The sequence below is a fragment of the Rana temporaria genome, chromosome 9, assembly GCF_905171775.1.
Source record: "Rana temporaria chromosome 9, aRanTem1.1, whole genome shotgun sequence".
Classification (NCBI taxonomy): domain Eukaryota; kingdom Metazoa; phylum Chordata; class Amphibia; order Anura; family Ranidae; genus Rana; species Rana temporaria.
Window position 1 is genome coordinate 54,730,815 of NC_053497.1, and position 21,890 is coordinate 54,752,704.

At 42.8% G+C, this 21,890-nt stretch overlaps 1 protein-coding gene across 1 annotated transcript in view; it reads left to right on the forward strand.

The window, feature by feature from the left end:
- Nucleotides 1-15,880, forward strand: part of LOC120913535 (zinc finger FYVE domain-containing protein 1-like) — a 35,016-nt gene extending 19,136 nt beyond the window's left edge. Inside the window, exons 6-11 of the mRNA XM_040323522.1 lie at nucleotides 843-940; nucleotides 3,105-3,222; nucleotides 7,388-7,558; nucleotides 11,144-11,321; nucleotides 12,529-12,636; nucleotides 14,197-15,880. Coding sequence (XP_040179456.1) covers nucleotides 843-940; nucleotides 3,105-3,222; nucleotides 7,388-7,558; nucleotides 11,144-11,321; nucleotides 12,529-12,636; nucleotides 14,197-14,429 — 906 coding nt within the window. The 3' untranslated portion in view covers nucleotides 14,430-15,880. The remainder of the gene's footprint in view (nucleotides 1-842; nucleotides 941-3,104; nucleotides 3,223-7,387; nucleotides 7,559-11,143; nucleotides 11,322-12,528; nucleotides 12,637-14,196) is intronic.
- The last annotated feature ends 6,010 nt before the right edge of the window (nucleotides 15,881-21,890 follow it).

The window sequence follows — 21,890 nt, forward strand, 5'->3', positions numbered from 1 at the left end:
ATTGCTCTCGCTCTGACGATCGCGGCGATACCTCACGTGTGATTTGACCACCATTTGCATAGGCGGACGCAACTTCCGTATGCGTTTTTATTTTCTGTGAGAGCTCGTGGGGACAGGGGCACTTTAAAAAAAAAAATGTTTTTCTTATTTATTTTTATAATATAAAATTGTGTTTAAAATAGTTTTTTGTAAACATCCCTTGTGACAGTAATAGGTGGTGACAGGTACTGTTTATGGAGGGATCGGGGGTCTAAAAAACCCCAAATCCTTCCTCTGCACTTTAAAGTATTCAGATCGCCGTAAACGGCGATTCTGAAAACTGTGTTTGTTTTTTTTTAAACCGGCGCCATTGGCAGCCGAGTAAACCGGAAGTGACGTCATGACTTTGCTTCCGTGTTTACATTCAGGAGACTGGCACAAAGCCTTTTACATAAGGCACCAGAAGCGACGGATTGTGGATGGGGTCTCGCGGTGGGAGGGGGGGGGTGTCCCCTCCCGCTCCCACTCCTCCTGTATAACAACTGAGCGGCTTTTAGCCGCATCGGTTGGTATGCCTGGAAAGCCAATCGCCGGCTCTAAACATCGATACTGGGATCATGCATGCAGCTGCAGTCATGATCCCGGTATAACCGCCGAAAGCCGAGGCCGCATATATGCGCACGCTCGGCGGGAAGGGGGTTATGACCTCGAAGCCAGATTAATGAAAGACAACAACTTTATTTTGGATAGCAAAAGAAATATAAATACTAGAATAATATATGGAATGATAAAACTTGAAGTATTCAAGTGGATAATTTCTTGTAAGGCTAAAATAATTCTTGCTTCTTTTTCTTTTTAAATAGCGATGTTATGAGGGCGGAAGAGAGTTGATTGTAGTCCCCAAAAGTGTGTCGTCCACGGACAGTCCTTTGATGGGCCTAGCGAAATTTGCTTGGTCTGGGTACGTTGCCCTTTTTTTTTTTTTATATTCATTTACAGTAAAACCTTGGTTTGAGAGTAACTTGGTTACAGAGTGTTTTGCAAGACAAGCAAAATGTTTAAATTAAGTTTGACTTGATATACAAGCAATGTCTTGATATAAGAGTAACATCATCTCACAACGGAGTATAAAAGAGAAGAGAGGTGCCTCTAAGTGTAGCAATATGGTTACATTTAATACAGGTACAACATTTAGCAACTTACATGGAGGCACATCTAAGTATGCAGGCATCTGGGGTAAAGCTGTTTTCATAGAACATTTTCCTTACTGCCATTGACGTCATCCCTTCCACACTGCACTCCACAATCTTTTCAAGCCTCGCTTTCAGATCGCTCTACTGCAGGGTAGTCTTCCTTGTCACGATTGCAGACGGACAGCAGTAAGAACTGGCGGTGAGGAGGATGGTCTATGTAGATCGCTTTACCCCGGATGCCTGCATACTTGGATGTGCCTCTTTTATTCATCAACCATGTGAGTTGCTAAATGTTGTACCTTCATTAAATGTAACCATATTGCTACACTTAGACTCTCTTCTCTTTTATACTCTGGAGCTCCTGCTGGATTTTGCTTCCATTCCTCTTGTGGAGGCTTCCAATTGTGGATGGACATTTTATGGATACACAACCTATCACATTGCTATAATCTTTTTAAATAGGCTATAAACTAAAGACTTTTGAATAAATGGTTGTGGAACGAATCATCTGAGTTTCTATTATTTCTTATGGGAAAATTTGCTTTGATATAAGAGTGCTTTGGATTACAAGCATGTTTCTGGAATGAATTATGCTTGCAATCCAAGGTTTTACTCTATTGTACTGTTGTACAAATGATGTCACACATGGATTCCAGGTATTTTTTTTTTTTTTTTTCAACCATAGTTTCATTGGTCCAACATGGGCTAATGTAAATATACACGTTTCATACCTGGCTGATCCCATGGATCTTGTGCCAATCAACTGCCCTGCTGCGTAGTAAGCACAGAGTGAGGGTCACTCGCTTGGCATGAGTGCCTTTCAGAGTACACCTTGCATTCCTCTCAATAAATGCAAAGCGTTCTCTGATTGGATAAGGTGGGGACTGCAAGGCTACTGCCCACCTGTCCACCTTGTCCAGTCAGAGAACACTTTGCATTCATTGAGAACAATGGCATATGTGCCAAGGGAGTGACCCCCTGTGGTTATTGTGCAGCAGGGCAGCTGCTCAAGCACAGGAGCAGAGGACCTGGAAGACAATGAGCATCAAAATAGTAGCAGTGGGTATTGCAGACATTCTCTGCATCCAAAAGGGGCGACCAGGTATGAAATATGTGTATTTACATACATACAATTACATGTAACTATGCAAAAAAAATCCATACTTGGAATTCAGCTTCAATCGTCTGCATTTAGTAGGTTGGTGTAAAATGATTTGTGATTAGAAATTGAGGGTCTGAACCTCCACTTTTGCTATATCCAGGTATTATACCTGATCCTTTTACCACTGTGCCTACTTTATATTTTGCACTGATGTCAGTTTATTTTTCTATGTTTGAGTGTATTGCCTAACGTTTATTACCAGGTTATATGGTGTTTTTAATTTTTTTTGTATGTTTTTCTGTTTGTTGGTTTGTCTTAAACCTAATAAAAATATGTAAAAAAAAGAAAAGAAAAGAGGGTATTCGCACCACCTTTTGTTCATTTTATGCATTTAAAAAAAAAAACAAGAAAACTGCAAGGCAATTGCATAATGAGCTAGTATTCATTGCATTCTAGCACATTATGAAATACTTACCTTAGAATGACGCCCTCCAGCGGTGCGCTGTCATCACTGACAGGGCTTTCATCTTCAACTGGTCTTCCTTCCGGGTTCGAGGGCTCCGGCAGTTTGAATGGCCAAGCCGCGATGACATCATTCCTGCGCAATCCTCCAGAACAAATGCACCTGATAAAAGGGCGCATATCTCCTACACTGTGTACGTTTCGGAGATATTAATGTTCCCTACAGGTAAGCTTTATTATAGGCTTACCTGTAGGTAAAAATCACAAAGCGGACTTTACTACCACTTTAAGTGTTAAAACTAAAAATGTATATTTAAAATTTTGACAAATATAATGAGACTTGGAACTTCTGTATATCTCGACTGCAGGTATGTCTTGGAGTGCCGTGTTTGTGGGATTATCTATCGTAGCCGGCAGTACTGGTATGGAAATAGAGATCCCGATGGATCTGTTGTACGACAAGAAGTTAGACACGTCTGGTCAGAGGTAAATGGATGCAGTCCTATTCAGTTGGGCTATATATTAGGGTAGGGTGATGATAAGTGGTAAGTAAGCGGCTCTGTATGTACGCATGGACCATTATAACTTTCTGAACGTCCAGCAGCAGCTAGGCTGTTTACCTAACACTGGATTAGCCCAGTTCTCTTCTCCATTCACACACTACAGCCATTAAAGATAACATTCTTAATATATAAGATTGTGTGAAACACTGTTAAACTTCCCCTCGAATAAAACTGTCTAAGAGGCTTTTTGTAAATCTTATACAGGCACTAAATATGCCTTCTTTCCCTTTTAGCTGTATTACATAAATTCCTTTTTTTTATAGAAGCTATTTTGCCTGACCATATGATTATATAATTCTCTTCCTACAGTATACAAAGGCAACTTTTGTTTTTCAGAAAGTACCAAAAACTCCAAGGCCCCGTACACACGAGAGGATCGATCCGCTGAAATTGATATTTTTCCGCAGATTTTTTTCCCCGGGGATGGATTTCCAGCGGATCAAGATTTCTTAGCATGCTAAGAAATCTATCCGCTGGAATCCAGTCCAGCGGATTGATCCGCTGGTCTGTACAGACTCAGCGGATCAATCCGTCCGATTCCATCCCTCGCATGCGTTGTAATGATTCGACGCATGCGTGGAAGTCCTTATATGACAGCGTCGCGCACGTCGCCACGTCATCATCGCGACGACGGCGCGACACGTCACCGCGGAGGGAATTCCGCTGGGATTTTGATCTCATGGTGTGTACGGGGCCCAAGAAGTAAATAATTGCTGGTAAAAGTTCCTGTAGACAAGATGACCGTAGTTTCATCTGAGAAAGTCTGGCATTGGTGTAGTGATTATCACATTTATGTGTTGACATGGAAGCCCCAACGATTGTTTTGGAGATATTAACAGAAAGGCCAGGCTGAAGTTTGAAGTTTGTTTTTGCTCAATTTAATTGTGTCCCTGAGATATGTCATGCCCCCCCCATTTACCTGATCGTTTGGCAGTTGGATCATGTCTTTGACCATAGTAATGAGGACAGTTGTATAGATGTGTTCTTAAAATCTTATAGCTGGGTTCACACTGGTGCGAATTGGATGTGGGTGTCTCCTGTGCATCTTCTGATCCATTTTAGGTCTGAATTCAGCCAAAAATTTGGGCCCGATTCCTCCCCGAAATGGAGAACAGGGACGCATCGGACCCTTGCTTTGAGCCACGTCCGCACAACAGTGTGAACCCAGACTAAAGAAATGGCCTCTGAATGGCTGAGCAGTGCTCAGCTTGAGTCAATTGTTCTGGAAGTGAGATGGGAAGTATCCGTTCTGCTGCCGAAACACAGCACTGTATGTAGCTGATGCTGCATACCACCTGAAATAAATATTGGGTGGTTTTGGATTTCCCCTGTTTATATAACTATGTATTAACTTGTCTATTCCTATAGTTAACTATTCTATCAAAGCTCTGATAAAGTTAATGGTGATGGTACAACAACAATGCTAGCTATAAAATAAACACACTGCTTAAATGAGCAAGGATCTCATGTATTTAACAAGAAAGTAAAAATACCTACAAAACACAAAAATAATATTACAGAGCATATAAAACAAAAGAACATATATTATACGTTACGTAAAGGTCGTCCTTGAGATGCTGTCTCGGCTGGGCTCAATGGAAAAGACAGATAACTAGCTGGCCACTACTTTTAAAGCTCACTCAGACACCACCCACACAAACACCCACTGCCGGCATGTCTAGCACTCTGACAAATGAAAATCCATAAGAGGTTGTCCTTCCTAATCACAAGGAAGTATATTCTTATCTTGTCAATTTCCGGGAAGCATGCTGTTGTCTCCACTAGGGGCACCATTATCACGGTTTTTGAGCTGGGTCATCTTTCCGTAAGAGCTGGCCTTTAAAGTGGTAAACCGCATAAACATTTTTTTTTCAAACCTGCAGGGCAAAAGGCATAATCAGCTAGTATGCACCGCATACTGGCTGATTATGAAATACTTACCTCGGAACGAGGTGAAGAACACTTACCTGGTCCACGCCAAGCGAGATGTCATCTTGCTCCGGCGTGTCTTCCGGGTATCACCGCTTCAGCGCTGTGATTGGCTGGAGCGGCGATGACGTCACTCCCACGCGGGAGATTTAAATTCGGCAAGGTCCGGCGGTGCCGGTCCTTTCGCCGTGGATTCCCCCCTGCGCATGCGCCGCTGCAATCAGCGGCGCATTGCGAGGGGAATATCTCCTAAACCGTACAGGTTTAGGAAATATTCTTTATACCTACAGGTAAGCCTTATTATAAGCTTACCTATAGGTAAAAGTGAAAAATGTGGGTTTACAACCACTTTAATGTTGGTGTAATGTCCCCAGGAGGTCTTATCTAGTGTTCCTCTACTCCCATACCTCACATCAAAAGGCCTGTGCGAGGACATCCTTTTAGGATATAAATTCCCATTTATGGCTCCTTGTCACAAACACCCTGCTGGGTAAACTTTCTGTACTGGCATTCCAAGAGGCAATTTTCAGGAGGCCAAATGGCTGTATCAACCAGGCAGTAAAATTCCAGAAACATGTGGTATGAAACCATGTTGCATTCCAACGCCGCCTATACAGCCGTGACAGCAAGCACACCTGTTGGTGAAGGAAATTATTTGTTTGGACTTAACTGTATAAAGTTCAATCAAACCTGGCGTTTGGTTTTAAGACAGAACTAAACTCTCCTACACAGGAAGCTGCCATTTTAGCCTCTGCTTGATCTGAAGTTGCCATTGGTACTGCTCTTTTGATCAGTTATAACACCAGCCATTTGATGGCTTAACTGTACAGATCGGTTGAGAAAGTAAACAATGGTGACGGTTATCATTCACGGCATGCCTTGAATATAATTGTTTTGGGAAACCAGTAAATTGATGGGTTATACCCCTGAACTGGACACCGGGGCCGAGATTCTCAAAGACTTACGACGGCGTATCTCCAGATACGCTGTCGTAAGTCCGAATGGCCGCCGTCGTATCTATGCGCCTAATTCATAGAATCAGTTACGCATAGATTTAGCCAAGATACGAGCGGTGTAAGTCTCCTACACCATCGTATCTTGGGGTGCATATTTACGCTGGCCGCTAGGTGGCGCTTCCGTTGATTTCCACATCGAATATGCAAATGAGCTAGATACGCCGATTCACAAACGTACGTGCGCCGTCGCATTTATTTACTCCGTTTACGTAAGACATACGCCGGTGTAAAGATAAAGCAGGTCTCTAGGTGGCGCAGCCCATGCAAAGTATGGACGTCGGAACAAGCGTATCTTCTTACGTCGTTTGCGTAAGTCGTACGTGAATGGGGCTGTGCGTAGGTTACGTTCACGTCACAGGCATTGAGCCGGCGTATCTTTGGGCGTAAATACAACGTGATACTGAGCATGCATGCGCCGTTCGTTCGGCCATGCATCTACATGGGGTCACGCTTAATTTAAATACAACACGCCCACGACCTGCCTACTTTGAATTACGCGCGTTTACGCCGGCCGATTTACGCTACGCCGCCGTAACTTAGGACGCAAGTGCTTTGTGAATACAGCACTCGCCTCTCTAAGTAGCGGCGGCGTAGCGTAAATAAGATACGCTACGCCCGCACAACGTAAAGCCGCCCTACGTGAATCTAGGCCTAGAAGTTTAGTTTTAGCTTGGTGTTTTAAGAAGTTGGATTCTGTAGATCCGCTGTATTCACCACACTATATTTCAGTGTCTGATTTTAAAGCTTAAGACTCCGAGGTGTCAACTATAATCAGTCATGTCCAGAAAAGCCTCCTATATGGCTGTCTGACATGACATTTACTTTGCAATGGAGGCCTCAATTTGGGGCATAAGCTCTGTCCGCCCATAGTTTTAAGTCTTGTCCAATCTTGCTGGCTACCAAGGCACTCTCAGTGAGCAATAAGCTGGTGGGCCAAGAGGTCAAGGCCTTCATAGTATAGTGAAAGTCATCTCAGATGGGGTACAGGTAAAAACCTTTTCTGGATAATCATTGTAAAATCAGGATTTTTGGTTTGAGAACTTTAGAGTGGAGGAAAGGTCCGTATTTAGTAGACCAGCATCAGACCTGTGGCTGTCAGATGTGTACGCTCTATTACTTTTATAAATGTGTTTTCTGTTACAGAGTGATTCTTACTCACTGGACCAACACAATGCTGCCCAGCGTGTGCTCGATGGAGTGAACTTAGTCTTCCAATCTGTGAATGAGTACAGTGCCGGCCCCACCAATATGGTCACGTCTTGGCTAATAGATAATGTGGCTCCCACCTATTGGCGACCAAATGCTGAGATTACTGTAAGTTTTTTTTTTTTTTTTTTTTTTTTTTTTTTTCGTTTTTTTACTTCCTGGAGTGTCCAATCTGTTTATGTAGGTTGTTTTACATTAAAAAGCAAGGTTTCTCTCTCTAAAACATCAGCCCTTATTTATTAAAGCAAGCCTGCACTTTACCCATGCAGTATAAAGCCTCTCTGTTCTTCTGCCAGGAACCAGGGTTGCCAACTGTCAGTACATTTTTAAACAGTTTGTAAAATCTGTCGTTTTTGCATCTGTCCGTTATGGGCATTCATGGACAGATGCAAAAATTACAGATTTTACATACTGTTTGTAAATTTACTGACAGTTGGCAACCGGAACTGTTAAAACACCTCATTATTCCTGGAATAAATGAGCATGTAAATCGCCTTATGTGGCAGTGAGGGTGCTTAGTGACCGACCCAGTGCAGTTAGATGAGAGCTAAGAGTCCCCAGTCCTGTGTAACCCCTGACTAGAGTGACTGGAGCTTATGCAAGGATTCTTTCCTCACTTCTGTTAGCTGAACAGAGCATTTGTGGAGTGAAGGACAATATTGGGGAGATGTACCAAAACTGCAGCACTCAGAATCCGGTGCTGCTGTATAAGGTGGCCAATCGGCTTCTAACCTTAGCTTGTTCAATAGAGTTCCACCTAGAGCTGGGCGATTTTTCTCCCCCCAAAAAAATCAGCAATTTAAAAAAATAAATAAACTAGTTTCACAATTCGAATCAAGTTTTTTTTTTTTTTTTTTTTGGACACCGCGCCGGTCCTGAGGAGCTGCGGGCAGGAGTTTTTAGTAGAGGCCGCGGCTTCGGCCTAGTCGGTGTTGTCCGGCCTTGCGGACTGGGCCAAAGCTCACCTAAAAACTCCTGCCCGCAGCTCCTCAGGACCGGTGCGGTGTCAGCGCCAGTCCTGGTGGGAAAAAAAAATAGATTTGCTGAAAATTTTAATCGATTTGACCTCGCAACTCGATTCACGATTTAAATCGATTTTTTTCCCTAGCCCTAGTTCCCCCCAGAAATGGAACTCCTGCTGCCGGCCCATCTCACCCCCGCCCCCCCCCCCCCCCCGTGTCACATTTGGCACCTTTCAGGGGGAGGGGGAGCAGATACCTGTCTAATGCAGGTATTTGCTCCCACTTCCGGCGAAAGATCCGTGGCGAACTACGCCATGTCCGGCCCTTCCTGCGTTCTCCCCGCTGGCCTTCTGGGAGACACGCAGGGACCAGAAGACATCAGGGACCATTCAGAATGCACAGCGTGACTCTCAAGGCTTCACTTCCTGATTCCCTTACTGAAGATGCCGGCGACTGCACCCGCGGGACGAGGGACGGGTCAGCTTTGGGTAAGGACATATCGGAGGCGCACTGGAGAGGTAAGTGTCCTTATTTTAAAACTTTTTTTTTTTTTCAGCGGAACTCTGCTTTAAGCTTTGACAAAAATAAAACTGGAAACTGGTTTCTATGCAGAGCTGCACCAGATTTTGCATGCTCCAACTTTAGTAAAAACCCCTTATGTGTTGCTGTGGAGGAGGGTCTCAAAACAAAGCTGTTGCTTTGCCCTTAATGGGCAAAACCTATGTCTCTTTACAATGTCAACAGCAGCCAATCGGAATTGTGCATTAGGAACATATCAGGTTTAGGCCTTGTTCACATCATGTGCAGAGACGCAAGTTTTTTTTTTTCTGAACGTGTTCTGCAGGGGTACAAAGAAAACAATTGTTCACTATGTGCCCTGTTCACACCACAACACTTATCAATCGCAGATTTTTTTCTGCGTAGGACTCTGCAACATGTATGCAATTTTCCACGTGGAAATTGATGTGACATTAGCATTGTGGTGCGAACAGGGCAGAATAGAAAGTGATGACACAGAGTGTGATGTCTATCTGTACATAAGAAAAGTGCATGAAAACTGATGTCAACGTGTATAAAAACTCACTGAAACACGCATTAATTCTGATGTAAACTCATGTCTCTGCAAGTGAAATCTGTGCGTTTTTGTGAACGTATAGTGCGAACGAGGCCTTGAAATTTTTCTAGAGATTTCGGGCAAAAATTGTGTTATGGGCAAATGCAGATAATGCACCACGATTTTACTGAAAATTCACTGCGATTTTTTTTTTTCTTTTTTTTTTTTTTTTCTTTTATTATTACCTCAGATTTGCAAATATTTTACCGTGATTTTTAACATGCTGTGCTTATGGGGTTTTTAATAGGTCACGTGACTCAAAAACCACATCAAAAACATAACTGGTGTGTTATTAATGCGTTTTTACTGCGTTTTCAATGCATTTGAACTGAAAGGTGTTTTTTTTTTTTTCTTTATGTTTAACACCACAATGGAATCGCAACAGACCAGTGTAAAGACATACATAGAATTTAAAGGGATACATTTTTCTTGATCTTTTTTTGCACTAAGGCCCCTTTCACACTGGGGCAAGAGCTGCTAAAAATCCCGTTGGATTTGCCGCGGGATTCGGCCGATAGCGGTGCGGTATTAACCCCCGCTAGCGGCCAATAAAGGGTTAATACCGCCCGCAATGCGCCTCTGCAGAGGCGCATTGTGGGCGGTATTGCCGCGGTTTCCCATTGTTTTAAATGGGAAGGAGCGGTATACATACCGCTCCTCTCACCGCTTCAAAGATGCTGCTGACAGGAGATTTTTTTCTCTCCTGCCAGCGCATCGCCTCAGTGTAAAAGCCATACGGCTTTCACATTGAGGTTGCTGGACGGGAGTTTTTCAGGCGGTATAGCAGCACTATTTTTAGCGCTGTACCGCCTGAAAAACTCCTCAGTATGAAAGGGGTCTAAAGGTGCCAATAATGGCCGACGATCACTTCATATTTATTTAAATTGATATTAACCACTTAAGCCCCAGACCATTTGGCTGGCCAAAAACCAGGCCACTTTTTGCCATTTGGTACTGTGTCGCTTTAACTGACAATTGTGCGGTCATGCGACGTGGCTCCCAAACAAAATTGGCGTCCTTTTTTCCCCACAAATAGAGCTTTCTTTTGGTGGCATTTGATCACCTCTGTGGTTTTTATTTTTTGCGCTATGAACAAAAATAGAGCGACAATTTTTGAAAGAAATTCAATATTTTTTACTTTTTGCTATTATCCCCCAAAAATATATAAAAAAAACTTTTTTTTTTTTCTCTCAGTTTAGGCCGAAATGTATTCTCCTACGTATTTTTGGTAAAAAAAAAACGCAATAAGCGTTTATTGATTGGTTTGTGCAAAAGTTATAGCGTTTACAAAATAGGGGATAGTTTTATGGGATTTTTATTAATAATTTGTTTTGTTAATGGCAGCGATCAGCGATTTTTATCGTGACTGCGACATTAGGGCGGACACATCGGACAGTTTCCTCCACGAAAATGTACACACGACCGGTTTCCTCAGCCAAAAAATATCTCCCAGCAAGTTTCTTGCTGGTTTTTGCCGAGAAACTCGGTCGTGTGTACGAGGCCTGATTCTCTCAATCACACACGTTCTACACATCGTTTCTGCATCTTTCTTGTGTTTTTTCAGTTGTCCTGATATGTTTCCTTCCGTAATTCATGACATGTTCTGTTCTCTTGTAGGTGTGTCAGGGTTGCAAGAAAGAATTCACGCCTACTGAGAGGAAGCATCATTGCCGATCATGCGGAGAAGGTTTCTGTCACAATTGTTCCAATCAGACTATGCCGGTTCCTGACCGAGGCTGGGGTCCATCCCCTGTACGGGTCTGCAAGCAGTGTCACAATAAAGGGCCTGTGAAAAGTGAGTGACATGTGAAAAAAAGGCTGTTTTCACACCTGGGCGTTTTGAATTGCGGGCAGAATCGCCGCAGTTCTGCCCGCAATTTCAAAACGTTCTGCTAAAATGACAAATCGCACAGACACACATTTTAGATTGGATTCATTTTAATGGCACCTAAAAACGTGGTGCGTTGCCGCCATTGTTGCTGGATAAATCGCACTGCAATCTCATCCTGTGAAGATTGTCGCCCCAAAAAAAGTTCAGGAAAGTCTATTAAGGGCCATGCTTCACGCGATGTGGTGTACCACAATTGCAAAGTGCGTTATCATTTTTAGGTGCCATTAAAATGAATGGCATCTGAAATGGGCGTTGTACAATTTGTTATTTTACCAGAGTGCCCTGATACCAGTGACATGTGGAGATTTAAAGACTCATTTTCATGCTCTATATAAAATACTAGATACATTTCTAAAAAAAAATCTTACTGGAGGACCAATAGGCTTTAATCCTTAAAACAAAAACTTTACTTATGTGCGCTGATAGGCAGAAAGGAGGTGGCACTGATGGGCACATACAGGTGGCACTGTTAGGAAGCACTGATGGGCACTGACAGGTGGCAATGATGGGCAGCACTGATAGGCAGCGAGATGGCATTGACAGGCAGCACTGAGATGGCACTGACCGGCAGTACTCCCCGTCCACAGCAGCAGTAAGGAACGGGAGACCAATCAAGCCTGCAACCTTAACCCCAGCTGTCAAACTGGGAAGGTGATGTTGGAGGTGGGCGGACAGTGAGATGAAGCCATGCTCATCACAGCACCATCCACAAGAGGGCACTGGTTTGCAGAAAGCGGCTATCCCGTTTCAGCAGGCCGCAAACCCGTGGCTTCAGTTTTGGCCAGGCTGAAGGGGGGGTTCCACGTCCCAGCTGCTGCGGTGTACCCAGGCGCCAGGATGCAATTTCCAGTCGCCATTGCGACCTGGCGCCTGGGTTTTGTCGAGCCCTGTTGTAAACATTCTCTAATGTCATTGTGGTGTTGAATTTATTAAGTCATTTTGACCTATTGCTCTTTATGTACTGGTCTGTTGTGGGCCCTGTACAATGTCCATTGTTACCTTTTTTCTTCTCTGATTCTTTACTCTTCAAAATCAACATTAAATGATTCAGAGAGTTTGTAGATTTTGATGCAATAATTTTCTAGCTTTAATGTCTTGATGTTTTTTTCAGGTCAAAGTACTACTCAGGATGATAGCAAAAGTTTGTTACCTCGCAAGGTCACAGAGATTGCTCAGACCTCATTGGACATGGTGTCTTCTGCAATGAAGTATCCTTTGGGTAATGTTTAAACCTATGAGATATGATATAAAGATCATTTTGCTCTGGAGCAAGTACAATAAAACTTTGCCTTTAGTGACTGTGCTACTAACAATAAACAGGTAGAATTTGATTCAATGCAAGATCTTCACCTTTAACCACTTATGGACCGCCTCCTGCACATATACGTCGGCAGAATGGCACGGCTGGGCACATGTACGTACAGGTACGTCCTGTACTAGTACCCAGCCATGGGTCGTGCGCCCGCGGCGAGCTCCCGCGACCCGGTCCGAAGCTCCGGGACCCCAGGGTCCCGCGGACCCGATCGCCGCTGGAGTGCGGTGATTGGTCCCCCCGGAGCTGAAGAACGGGGAGAGCCGTGTGTAAACACGGCTTCCCCGTTCTTCACTGTGGCGGCTGCACCGATCGTGTGATCCCTTTTATAGGGAGACACGATCGATGACGTCACACCTACAGCCACACCCCCCTACAGTTGTAAACACACACTAGGTGAACCCTAACTCCTACAGCGCCCCCTGTGGTTAACTACAAAACTGCAACTGTCATTTTCACAGTAAACAATGCAATTTAAATGCATTTTTTGCTGTGAAAATGACAATGGTCCCAAAGATGTGTCAAAATTGTCCGAAGTGTCCGCCATAATGTCGCAGTCACGAAAAAATCGCTGATCGCCGCCATTAGTAGTAAAAAAAATAATAATTTATAAAAATGCAATAAAACTATCCCCTATTTTGTAAACGCTATAAATTTTGCGCAAACCAATCGATAAACGCCTATTGCGATTACCAAAAATATGTAGAAGAATACGTAAAATATAGGCCTAAACTGAGGGAAAAAAAAAATGTATATATGTTTTTGGGGATATTTATTATAGCAAAAAGTAAAAAATATTGAATTTTTTTCAAAATTGTCGCTCTATTTTGGTTTATAGCGCAAAAAATAAAAACATTTAGCTGCCTAAAGGTCCGGGGCTTAAGTGGTTAAAGGGCTGGTTGTATATGCAAGACCAGATGTCCAGAGCACCCCGCCCCCCAACCATCAGAAGTCAAGAGTCTCCCACCCTCCCTTACATCACAGTGCACCCCCCTTACCCTATGCTTCTGCCAGGAAAATGGAGCTGGAAAGCAGGGGTCTGGAGGAGGGCTGGAGTCCAGACCAGGCAGAAATGAGGTGATGCTGGGGCTGCACAGAGGGGCAAAGGATCTGTAGTAGGAGTTCTGTCCTCCTCTCTGCTGCCAACTGTTGAGACAAGGTGGGAGCGGAAATAAAGAGGCTGCAGGAGAAGTGTGAGGGCCACATGAAATGGCCCGGTGGGCCAGATTCGGCCTGCGGGCCTTGTGTTTGACACATGTGCTTTAGAGGGATATGCTTTGTTCATATTCTATGTCTGCGATTTACAACTACTTTAAAGCTTTTTTTCTTCTCGTTAAGAATATGTAAATGACATAGCCTGGCACAGATTCACTTTTACCATGCATGACTGTATATATAGAGCACAAACATCGCATATATTAAAAGCTTTTATGTCATTCTCTAATTAACTCTCTTACTAATTTACAGATTTTGTAAAGGAAGCAGCACGTCCCAGCTACTGGGTGCCAGACCAGGAGATCACCAACTGCCACAACTGTAAAAAACCATTCACCCATAAAATGTACAAACATCACTGCAGGTCTTGTGGCCAGGGCTTCTGCCAGCCTTGCTCAGAATATCAGCGACCGGTCCCCTCACGGGGGTGGCATCACCCGGTGCGGGTCTGTCAGACCTGCAGCCTTAAAAAGGGAGAGTTGTGAAGAGGACACTAACCTTAGTCCTGAAGATTTGGAACAAGAGGTGATGGCGATCGGAAGAGATTTTAAAAACTGTGCTTGGAAATCATGACTGGAGCTGTGCACTAACATAGGTGAAAACAGTCTTGGGCTTGGAAAGCATGATGACACTCTGTAATAATCACACATGACCTAAAGCAATAAGACTCTCAGTATAATCCTAATGACTGGAATTGTAGATTTGCTGTTGCTTCCACCTTCATGTTGCTAAATATATTTAAACTCCACTGAAAACTGATATTTCAGATTTGGCCGGTTGAATCAGAAATATGCTTCCTAAAGTTTATCTAAACCCCCCCCCAAAAAAAAAAACAATGTTTATATCGCAGCTTACAAATCCTGGATGTGATGGCTGAAGTGGTTTCCTTTTTTCAGACTTTCAGAATATAACTGTTAATCTTGCCAGAAATGCAGTGTTCTTGTCGCTTCCGATATGCTAAAAAGTTATAAAATGCTACCACTATTTTGTACACTACTAGTCCCATCAGCCCACCATATAATGCAATTGAACAATGGCAAACCTGTTTAAAGTCCATCCTGTGTGACAACATGGTTCACTCCATAGATACAATGGAGAAATAAGAGTAGACATGAAGGGACAAGGAAGTATGTTATCTTCAGCTTTACCAGGTGAATATAATGGAAAAATGGTAGAAGAAAGAAAACTAAGGCAAGTTTCACATCTAAGGACTGGTAAGCTGCGGGGAAAAAAAAAATATATATATATATTTATACTTTTTAAGGGGTGGAGTTTAGATGCACTTTAAGGAAACACTGTCGCAAAAAAAACCTCCCCAACAAGGTGTACCCACCAATTCACGCTGTAGGAGTCAAACCCAGGTAAGTTCTGGTGTCGGATAGTGATGGTGCTTACCAGGTTGGATGGCATGACTGCCCCCCACGTGAAAGCATTTGTGTCTGACGATTGTCCTTTTAGGGATGAGCACTGTCACTGTGGGAAGGTCACTTGCTCCCCCCATACCTCCCCATTCCTAGAAGACCCTCTATTAGAGAAACTGAGCAAGGACTCCAATAGAGTGCAGCGGGAGCATGGATAGAGGAGTATAACTTGATCAAGGAATGATCAGTGACCTCTCTAGCTGTAGTTACTGTGAAGTAATCCATCTTATAGGTTTCTCCAAATTTACAACAAAGACTTTGGTTTCAGTCAGTTTCCGACAGCTTAAAGGGACACTAAAGGTTCATGTTTTTTTTTCACCTTAATGCATCCTATGCATTAAGGTGAAAAAACATCCAACCATACAGCCCCCCCCCCCCGTTTTACTTACCTGAGCCCGTTCACCTGCTGCGCTTGCCCTCAACGTCGTCTTTGCTCAGCCTAGCCGTTGATTGGCTAGAGTGGATGGATTGAAAGCAGCGCAGCCATTGGCTTGCGCTGCTGTCAATCACATCCAATGACGTGGCGCGGGTCGAGTGATACAGTGAGCGGCTGCTGCTGCCGGCTGTATCACGGGAGCACGCCCGCAAGAACTAACCACCATGTGAGAGAGCTTGCATGAAGGTGGTTAGTTCTTGCGGGGAAGAGCCGAGACAGCCACCGAGGGACCCCAGAAGACCAGGTTCAGGGCCACTCTGTGCAAAACTAGCTGCACATCGGAGGTAAATATAACATGTTTGTTATTTATTTTAATTTGCCTTTACAACCCCTTTAAAAACATCTTCTGTGTCTCTACATAAAAACGCTGTCAGTTTGTCATGGTTCTGCTCTCCATAAAAGGGAAAAAGTGATGAGATTTCAAAACCTTTGCTGTGAATTTTAAATAATAATTTTCTCCACAATGCTCTTAGCTGCAGAGAAGAATGAGGGAAGTAATCGTAATTCCCATTTAGAATGTACAGTTACTTGCACTTCAGTACAGCTTTAAATGTTTAGTGTACTTTGAGCACATCTTTGACACTTCATACATTAGTGCTAGAGCAAACCAAAGTGTCATTCAGTGCTAAAGCTGAACATAGAAATGGATTAGTGCAAAGTCAGAGGCTATAAAGAATGCAATAGTAAAGAATGCATCTTCAACTGGACCATTGACTTTACAATGTAAAAAAGACTCACCCTTTGTACTTAGTCTGCTGATGGTGAGGAGTTTGTTAAAGCAATTCTTAAAGTCAAACTTATTTGAGGCACAGACAGGTGCTCTTAAGTTATGAAGAGAATTTCTTTCAGCAGCCGAAACGTACTGAACAGCCTTAAATTTACCTAGCACTTTTTGCATGAATAAGCAATAAATATTTTAGTTAATAAGCCCATAGAGGTTTGAAATTATAATGTTAACCTGCAATATAAGTTGATGCAATATGGGGATACGTTTTTGACAATCACATTTACAATAGGTAGAAAATATTCATTTCTGAATTTAGGAAGAAGATAATTTAGTCTTTGTGTGACCTAACCACATCCTAATTCAAACTTTCTTTTAATTAATAATGTTCAAAGTTAAAAAAGAACTCTGCTACTGATAACAAACCTGTGTTGCGTTTCAGAAAAGCCACAGCCTTGTGTCATCATGAAGAATCCTGAATATAAGTAGGACATGGCAATCCTTGGACAGCAGGGCAGATGAACACAAGAAATTATTCTTGGTTCTCTCATCTAAAAGATCAGATCATTTCAATAATAAAAACATCGCTACTTCAAAAACTGACACGTTTTTGAACATGTTGGACCAGAGTTCTTTTTTAAGTATCTTTATAGACTAAAATAGTATAGCATGTCCTTCTAGACCTTCAATACTAACAAGTTAATGGTACAATGAAATATGTATATCAACTTTTATTATAGGAATTGTAGGTTTCTATAGCGTACATGGTGGTATAATGATACATTCCTTTTTATATATTTTGCTGTGTATAGTAACCTTGATTTAAGCTTGTGTAAATTAAAGTACAGTAAAACCTTGGATTACGAGCATAATTCGTTCCGGTGATCTGCCAATATGGCTCCGGCTATCAGGATGGTTCCTGTAAGGACTGCGCAGGCGCAATCCTTGCCGACGGAAATCTCCGAACCTCGGCTGGCATTCAGGGCGACGTGGAATTTGAGGAAAGTGGCTCGCTCGGCTTTCTGTCTCTTTTTTTAACATCCTCCAATCCACGGGGATGTTAAGGAATGAGCGTGGATGCCGGCCGAGGTTCGGAGATTTCCGTCGGCAAGGATTGCGCCTGCGCAGTCCTTACAGGAACCATCTGGATAGGGGAACAATACCGACAAGTCACCGGAAACATGCTTGTCATTCAAAAGCACTTGTATATCACATCACGTTTCCCATAAGAAATATTGGAAACTCAGATGATTTGTTCCGCAACCATTTATTCATAGGCCCTTCCGTCTATATTCCATATAAAAAGATTATAGCAATGTGATAGGTTGTGTAACCATAAAATGTCCATCCACAAGGGGATTAGAAGCAAAATCCATCAGGAGCTACAGAGTATAAAAGCGAGTGTAGCGATATGTTACTAAATATTGTATCTTCATTAAATGTAACCATATTGCTACACTTGGAGGCGCCTCTCTTCTCTTTTATACTCAGTTGTGACATGACGCTACTTGTATATCAAGACATCGCTTGTATATCAAGTCAAAATGTTGCTTGTCTTGCAAAACGCTCTCAAATCAAGTTACTCTCAAACCAAGGTTTTTTTTTTACTGTACATCTAACATTGAAACTTTCATTTTGTTTTGGATAGAATGGCTAAAACCCCTGTAAGGATTTTTCTTTCTCATCCAATGAGGGACACGGGAAGTCTTGAGCTTTCTGGGTTATATTGCCACCTACAGGAAAATTGGAGACTGGAAAACATAAAAAAGAATGGTAGGCCAACTCAGAATAACCCCTCCTACTACCAGCATGCCTCAGTTTTGTAGCAAGCAGTAACTAGAGTGCAATAATAACCACAGAATGTTAGAACTTGTGTCCCTCAATAAATTGCATGAAACGGAATTTACACTGGGTACAGAAATCCTGTTATCGTTCCAACATCCCAAAAGTAGAGGCTTCCCATTTTCCTGAATGAACAAGAAAGAAAATAGGAATTCTTTACTCATCATAAAATCCTTTGAGGGACACAAGTCCTATCCTTCTGTGTTTATGATCATGCTCTCTTAAATGTTTGCTGCAAAGCTCCAGTCCTCCTGTATGTTGGTAGTATAACCCAAAGGTGAATGCCTTCCTGTATCCTGCAATGGACTGCAAAAAAAAGGATTTTACCATGGGTACAGAAATCCTAAGTTTTTTTGCTGTCTGTGTCCTATTGGGTAGGTTTACCTTCACTTGCTTCTACCCAATAGGACACAGACAGCAAAAAAACGTAGGATTTCTGTACCCATGGTAAAATCCTTTTTTTTGCAGTCCATTGCAGGATACAGGAAGGCATTCACCTTCGGGTTATACTACCAACATACAGGAGGACTGGAGCTTTGTACCAGTGAAGGAACCTAAGTTGAGAGAAAATTTCTCCAAGCTGAGGGGGTTTTCCCCTTTTAGGCAGTTGTCACCCGAACAGCCATTTGAAGTCTTCCCTCTATTCTTGTTCTGTCAACTACAACTACAATTTGAGATTTCCCATCATTTTCTGTTCTAGTGACAATGGTCACCAGGAAAAATAGAGAGAAAGGGATATCTTCCCAGTAGAGACACAAGCCTCGTACACACGTACGGGATTCCCGGCGGTAAAAAGTCCGCCGGGAAAGCCGAGAACCTGTTCGGTAACTTTTTCACACACGACCGGGTTTCCCGACAGGAAAACTGCCATGGGAGCTTTGGTCGGGAAACCCGGCCGTGTGTATGCTCCATCGCATTGTTTCCCATAGGAAAACTGCCGGGTTAAAAAACACTGGAAATCCCGGAGGGAAAAAAAGAGAGCTGGTTCTTTTTTTTTTTTTTTTTTTTTCTGCAGTTTTCCTATTGGGAAAACTGCGGTGGAGCATACACACGGGCGGTTTTCCCGGCCAAAAGCTCTCATGGCAGTTTTCCCCGACGGGAAAACCGGTCGTGTGTACGAGGCTTCAGCAGTAAAAACCTGATAGGGGTTTTAATCATCCCCAAATATATTAAAAACCAAAAAAGTCTTGACTTTGGATACACCTTATGATCTGATTTCTAGCATTGTACTTCGAATAAAAAACGTTTTTTACACTCCTGTCTAACCTCATGATTTAACCTAGCTGTGTTGTGTATCTAACCCTTGTACTGGATACTCCACCATTGCACTGGCAAAAAGTATTGATAATGCTGCCCATCTCATTGAAGTTGTCACAGTTTCTACCTGATATATCTGGCACCTACCACTTCTCACTGTAAAGTGTTTTTTTTTTGCATTTTCTGTTGATAAAAAGGATAATTGTTGCCGGTTTGTTTTCCATATTCTAGAAAAAAAAACACAATGGGGGGTATTTACAGAGGAGAGGATATACCACTATCTGCTGCTGTTACTCCATGTTATTGCAGCTTGAATTTTACGACCCATTCATAAAATGCAGGCTACAGCGTGGAGCTTGTAGTGAATCACATCGTTTTCGCTGCTTACACAAAAGCAAGTATTTATTATACTGAAGCTTACCAGTTAGATGTGGTAGCTGCATTATTTTTCCTTTATTTTCATATGGTGATACAACCAGTAAGTCTGTTGTTTTTTTCAATGGGACAAGCTCTCCTGCAAATGTATCAGAGTGTTGAGACAAACCATTTACCACTGTCAGGGGTTCTTACAATGATTCATTTTTATTTATTCATCTAAAACCTTTATCCTAAAAGAAAAAAATTGTTGCTGTAACAGCTTGTGTAACTGCAGTGTGAGCTGGAGTTTGGCTTCAATTTGTTAGTGTCTAAATCTGTAAATACATCTAACACTCCCCTCCCCCTAGACTGACAATGCTGCTGTCCAAAGGTGTCCCTGTGCTCTTTCATCCAGAGTGGGGGCACTCTAATACTGGTGATGTGTTACTGGGGAAAAAAGACTACAAAATAAAACAAATGCAGCCACCATCTAATGATTGGTAAGCTGCTATACATTAGATTTTTTGTTTTGGGTTTAATATCACTTTAAAGAGGAAGTAAACCGTCGGATATTTTTTTTTTTTTTAAATAACCTGCAAGAGTGGGGCATAATGAGCTAGTATGCACAGCATACTAGCTCATTATGTGTCGCTTACCTGAGATTGAAGCCCCCGAAGTCCGCCTCGGTCCCGTCCACCGCCGCTGCCATGTCCCCTCGTCGTTAGTTCCTGTTTTTCCTCTCCGAATGAATGAATGACTTGTATAGCGCAACTCATGCGAGCTGAATCGCCTCTGGATGCTTTTTCCAGCCAGAGTCTGCTTGGCTGGTGCGGTAATTTTACCCCGTAGGATCGTGACACGCTTGGGACACACAGTCATACACACAGATATACATATATATACTGGGCCAATTTGGACAAGATCCAATTTACCTACCAGTATGTCTTTGGAGTGTGGGAGGAAACCAGAGTACCCGGAGGAAACCCAGGCAGGCACAGGAAGAACATGCAAACTCCAGGTAGATGGTGTCGTGGTTGGGATTCGAACCAGCGACCCTTTTGCTGCTAGGCGAAAGTGCTACTCACTGCACCACTGCTTATAGTCTCAAGAATCAAGCTTTTCTCTTTTCTGTTAAGGCTAACTCTACAGGGTCTGTGAGCTCCTCTTGAGCTTTTCAACATTATGGAACTGTTTCTCGGATTTATACGGCTGCTACCTTACAAAGGCTGCTACGTCTTTTCCTACATTCTCCCAGGTGTTGTTTATGTAGATGGTATGATTAGAACTAACTCCTTAACTTTGTCTATCATGGGTAGGGTAAGTGTGGCTGTTTTAGTCTATTGAACATTGCCGTTCAGTTACCTCTCCTGAGAAAGTCAACTAATGACGAAAAGCACCTTTATTTTTGTATATCACGGGACGCAGAGCCTTGTTTATTACTTAATGGGTTATATGTAACCATTAGGTGATTGGACACTGGCACACCTTAATTACAAGACAAGTCCCCTTCTATATAACCCCTCCCATATGGAGAGTACCTCCGTTTTTTCGTCAGTGTCTAAGGTGTTGGTCACAGTTAAGAAAGTGCTAAGAAGAAGCTCTGCTGAGGATCCCTGCGGGGGTTAACGAGCTACACATTTGGATCCATCCAAGAGGGCCAGGAAAAACACCAAACTGGATGGTCCCTGGGCATAGTGGAAGAGCAAGGTTTTTCCTGTAATGTCTCTCTTGTAGGACTGGACTCTGGGATCCAGCACTTCGGGCACATATTAAAAAATGCCCAAAGGTTTCTGGCAGAGTTCTCTACAGGTCCAGGGAAGAGGTCTCCTTTAAGTAGGAACCCAGAACCCTGAAGGTTGGCACAACACAAACCGCTGTGATGGGTGAAGGTTGGATCTGTCTGATCTTC